At 37.0% G+C, this 5519-nt stretch overlaps 1 protein-coding gene across 1 annotated transcript; it reads right to left on the bottom strand.

Annotated features, from left to right (window-relative positions):
• Nucleotides 1–4504: 4504 nt before the first annotated feature.
• Nucleotides 4505–5199, bottom strand: LOC127785318 (putative cysteine proteinase inhibitor 11). The gene has a single exon (XM_052312754.1). The coding sequence runs from the start codon at nucleotides 5099–5101 to the stop codon at nucleotides 4739–4741; it is 363 nt and encodes a 120-aa protein (XP_052168714.1). The 5' UTR covers nucleotides 5102–5199; the 3' UTR covers nucleotides 4505–4738.
• Between the last annotated feature and the right edge of the window lie 320 nt (nucleotides 5200–5519).

Below are 5519 nucleotides of genomic sequence, written 5' to 3' on the forward strand. Positions count from 1 at the left end.
GTACGTATTCCCTGCGTTTCATCTATAAATTGTTCGACTTTTCTCTTAGTTCATTTCTTTAAGTTTGATTAAATTTGTAGAAAAATATAGTAATATTTTTAATACAAAATAAATATATTTAATTTTAAATTTAATGAAAATAATTTGGTGTTATAATTGTTGCTAATTTTTTATATAAATTTGATCAAACCTACAGACTTTTGACTATAAAAAAAGTTAAATGACTTATTCATTTGCCAGAATACATTCTGAACATGTCTCCGATAAAAAATGGTAAGAACTAGTTTGGTATGCTCCGATGCTTTTTTTTTGTTTGTTTATGTATAATTACTTATATGGGAGTATTATTATTTGTAGAAACTATGTTGATGAACTCTAGAACACTTTAAAAAATGAAGATGAAATTCAGACCACTTTAAAAAAATGATTATGATCAATTGTTGGTGGAAGAGGAAAAAGAGAAAGATTTTTTATGCATAACATATGCCCTGATCTTATTCAACTCTTTATGTGTCCAACAATAAGTGTGTCAGCATGAAAGTGAATTTGGATTTGGATGGTGTAACCCTTATTCCATATTTGTATTTTTCTTTGGACTTTTAGCTGAATGTTAGTTGAATTAGACTTATTGTAAAGCACATGTAAAGCTGGCACATCTGTTAAAAAGATATTTGGTTAATTCAACTGACATGAAAAGTTATTTTTTTAAAAAAGAAAATGTACTCCTGCTTCTGATGATATTCTGTAATGAGTATATTCTTGCAGTTGCAGTATACTAGATTAAATTTATATTACTTAATAATGTGCGTTGTACGTGCACTTACTAGTACACTTATAAAAGAGCGAACCTGTTTGATTACACCGAGTCGATGCATACATATACTCGAACTAACACAATCAATCAAATCATCAAATCGTTCCTTTACTTTACTTTCAGTCATATTTTCTAGTTTACCATATACCTAATAACTAGTTCATCCATCTTTATCAATTTAGTTGTAAATCGTCCATCTTTTTTGCAAGAGCATGATATCCTTTGTAGTTTTGTTCCATGAACCTTCCAATTCGCTCACGAGAAAGTTGGTTATCTACAAACCAGTCTAAATCGGGCTAGACGTCAGTTTGATCTCTAAATCGTCTCTGCTTGTCGGTTCTAATCTTTTCTAAGCCCATCTTAAGTTGCGTTCGGAATCCCCTCTTCCCAACATGCACAATACTTACGGAAAACAGAGCAATCCATTAGCACGTGATTAATCAAGTATTAGCTAATTTTTTTTCGAAAATGGATCAATATGATTTTTTTAAGCAACTTTCATTTTTACAGAAAACACAACGTTTAGCAGTTTGAAAAGCGTGCGCGCAGAATACGATAGGGAGGCACTACTAGGAAATCGGGCTTATGCAACGGCAAGAATTTGTTGCAATATGCCCAAAACCGTTGCAATAGGTGCAATTGCAATGGATTTTTGTCGTTAGGGCTCATGGCGCAAAAGTCCGTAGCAATATGGTTTTTACCACTGGATCACTCTGCCGTTGTAAATAAAAACTCCTGTTGCAACTGAATGAACCGTGGCAAATAACAGATAAGGCAATGGTTGGTTGGTGGTAATACAACATATTGCAACACCAGATGTCGTTGTCGTAGGAACTAGTCGCATCGCACCAAAGCGTGGTAATAAGTGCTTTTGCAAATGGCGTTGCAAAATGTGTATTGCCACAGACCTCAAACGTGGTAATAGGTCGACCTTTATTGCCATGCTCACAGTTTGGTTGTCATAGATAGATCCCATTATTGCCACGCTATACATGTCTCTTTGCTATAAGCAGGCCCCACCTATCAGTGACTAAGGTCAACGAGCGCATAGTGGACTGGGTCCTCGCATGCACCGGCCGCGGGCGCACCATGTGGCAGCCACATGGCGGCCACGGTGGACCAGCGTGAGAGGTGGCAAAATCCGAGACCTGGCGAAATTCGACCTGAACTCGGACTCAGCGGTCTGACTGGCCACGAGCCTCTGGTTAGACCGGTCCCACGAAGAAAACCAGGTTCTTTTCAAGCTTTGGAAATGTGTTCCTATTTCGAGTCTAGATGTCAAATTTTAGTGGTAACACTAGTCTTCCACGTAAATCATATAACTATGTAAAAGTTGATGGGAACATATGTTGTGTACACAGCTTCGTGTACACATCCTACACACCAACTAACACATATGACCGAAAACTTCTGACGAAATTTTGTTTTTCTCCTTGGTCTATGTATGATGATTTTGTAAGATATGACTTTATGCGTAGATGTAATACTACTATATGTACTAAGTTTTTTAAGTTTTTTTTTGGTATTTATTAGTTGGTGTGTAAGTGAAGACTTGTATGCGTAGAATATGTTGTCCATGTGGAAACCAAATAAAAAGGAAATAGTTTTGCATGATAGAAATGTCGAAATTACAAAATGGCCGATAAATTAAAATGAAAAGCATCCAAAAGTTGAACTCGAAGAGGGGAAAAATTAGGGTACTCCCATGTACGGTCAATATTCTTTCGGTGAAAAATGATGTATCCATCGACAACGAGTCACCCGCGATGACTTTGTTACTCTAAAGATATGTCAACCTAGTGTTTCACTACGTGCTCACAAGGATAGGACGTGTATATGCACAGCTTGAATTTGCGCGTGTTATAAGCGTATATGTTTCTTACTGTTCAAGAAAAATCATACAAATTAAAGCAATACACCTTATGTGTTGTGCATATTTATCTATTATATACTAAAAGTCCATTAATCTTTCTATAAACGCTCGTAAACCGCCATGTGGCGTCCCTACGAACGCTCCTAAGTCGCCACATGGCATTTTATAATCTCACCGTTGATTTTTATTTAAATTAATGGGCCCATAATTTTAAACCGGTAGATTAGATCTATTTGCTCCCTGTTAATATCCCGTGCTTATGGGTAAAACTAGCGTGCCTACTTATGATGGAAAAAGCTACGGAACTGTTTATTTAAAAAATCAAGTACCGTACGTAAGTACGAGAAGAAAAACTATAAAAAAACCTACTAAAAAAATAAAAACATGCTTACGTATGTAAAAGAACTATAACGCACTTAAAATTTATATGTATGCACATCAGTAGAAAAAATTAGACCATCTTTTTAAAATAAGATTTTCTATACTATAAAAACACACAATATGTTAGACCATTAGATTAGCCCGCTTTCTCTTAATAAATACTCCCTCTGTTTCACAATGTAAAATTTTCTAGCATTGCCCACATTTATATAGATGCTAATGAATCTAGACATATATATGTTTAGATTCATTAATATCTATATGAATATGGGTAATGCTGGAAAGTCTTATATTGTGAAACGGAGGAACTATAACAAAATTCGATAACCCGGATTATGTTATTGAATTATTGCATCAAGGACCATAATTTATAATAATTTAATAATATTAGATAATTTAATTATTTTGTTTTATATTAATTGTTGAATACTAAAAGTCCATATGAACTTTCTTAAAACGCTCTCACACTCCCACGTGCCAATCCATAAAACGCTCTCAAGCTACCACGTGACGCTAATAAAATCCATCCCTCAATTTTTACTTAATTCAGTGGGTCCAATATTTTTAGCCATCCAACTTAATTGAGATTAAAATAACCTAGCGCTGCCGAAACCGCGGCTAAGGGCCGGACGGAGGGAAGCTTCCCTAGGGCGTCACCGTAGTCATCCTGCTCTTGCTCGTATGTCCCGCCATGGCTGATGATTAAGGGGGTGTTTAGATTCAGGGGTGTAAAGTTTTGGCGTGTCACATCGGGTATTATATAGGGTGTCGCATGGGGTGTTTGGGCACTAATAAAAAAACTAATTACAAAATTCGTTAGTAAACCGCGAGACGAATTTATAAGTCTAATTATTCCGTCATTAGCAAATGTTTACTGTAGCACCACATTGTCAAATCATGGAGCAATTAGGCTTAAAAGATTCGTCTCGCAAATTAGTCGCAATATGTGCAATTAGTTATTTTTTTGGCCGATATTTATTATTTCATTCAGGTGTTCAAACATCTGATGTGAACATGGTGTAAAGTTTTGGCATAGAATCTAAACATGGCCTAATTCAATTTTGGCTTTTCAATTTTTTTATTCACATGTACGTACTACTCTGTCCCAGAAAAAGACAAACTCTAGCTATGAATCTGGACAAAACACCTTACTTTTACTTTTGTTGACATGTTTTCTGAAGAAAATAAATCTACCATCTTTTCAAATGATGAAGAATATTACAAATAATTGCTTATAAATATTATTTAAATATGATATAATATAAAGCTAATGGGTTTGGAGAATTATAAAAGCAATTAATGCCGATGAAAAAAAATTATGAAGAAATCGTGGCATAACACAAATATGATATACTATAAAGCTAATAGGCTAGAGAATTATAAAAGGAATTAAGGCCGATGAAAAAAAAAATATAGAGAAATCGTGGCAGATTTTTGCTACTATAAGTGTCTCAAACTTAGCGTACGACGCATGCCCGCGCGAATGCGTGGGCTATCTTCCTAGTTTTATATAACAGACTCAAACACGCACAAACCGTATGGACATACGAGCGATGCAACAAACACATACATATATTGAAAAAGATCCGATCCAGGTAATACATTTATTAATTTCTCATATATAACTATATGTATATATGAGATGGTAACACATATGTATGTTTGGTAGATCATTTGGTGGCCAGCTTGAAGGAGCTGAGTTGGTAGGTGGTCGCCCCGACCAAGTCAGCCACAACGGCCACGTACAACTCCCTCGTCTTTTTGCGAGAGCTAGCAGCATCGATGACAACCAGATAGTTGGACCCCTGCACCACCTGCTCCTCGGCTGCGACCACGCGGACGAACTGCAGCCTGTCATTGGTCCCCAGCTGGTTGTGCTTCCCCACCGCCCACGCGCCGACCCGCTGAATCTGATTGTTGCCGGCAACGTCCTCGATCACGTTCCACCCGCCGACCCACTGCGCGCGGCTGGTGGTGGCAACGGCAGCAACGGCTGCGAGGAGGATGAGCAGGAGCCCGGGGTGTCTCGCCATGTCGATTCGAGAACGATTTGGGAGCAGCTGATCAGCAGGCTAGGGTGCAGTGGAGACAGCTGGGTCTTGGAAGAACACTTGTGCTAGATGTGTAGTACAAGTAAGGATGGCTCAAGACACCCGCGGATGAGCCATTTATATAGGGCTAGTTAGCATATATTAATTCTAATTTATGGGACATATCGAATTTTTTTTACAGTTCGTTTGATGACATGGTCAAATACTATCAGTTCCAAATTCGACATTTTGTACAACACTTGGTTGTAGTTGAAAGCTACGGATCACGTTGGGGACGTTCAACAACTAGTAGGATCTATATATACCTTTGGCAATTAACACGACATGTATGGTTGTGGTTTAAATACTACTCTCTCCGTTTTATATTATAAGTTCGTTTTTAATTTATTTTTTAGTTAAA

Source organism: Oryza glaberrima, chromosome 9 (assembly GCF_000147395.1).
Source record: "Oryza glaberrima chromosome 9, OglaRS2, whole genome shotgun sequence".
NCBI lineage: Eukaryota > Viridiplantae > Streptophyta > Magnoliopsida > Poales > Poaceae > Oryza > Oryza glaberrima.

What these genes read in the sequence shown, in the direction of transcription:
- LOC127785318 (XM_052312754.1), bottom strand. Translation starts at nt 5,101, where the DNA reads ATGGCGAGACACCCCGGGCTCCTGCTCATCCTCCTCGCAGCCGTTGCT.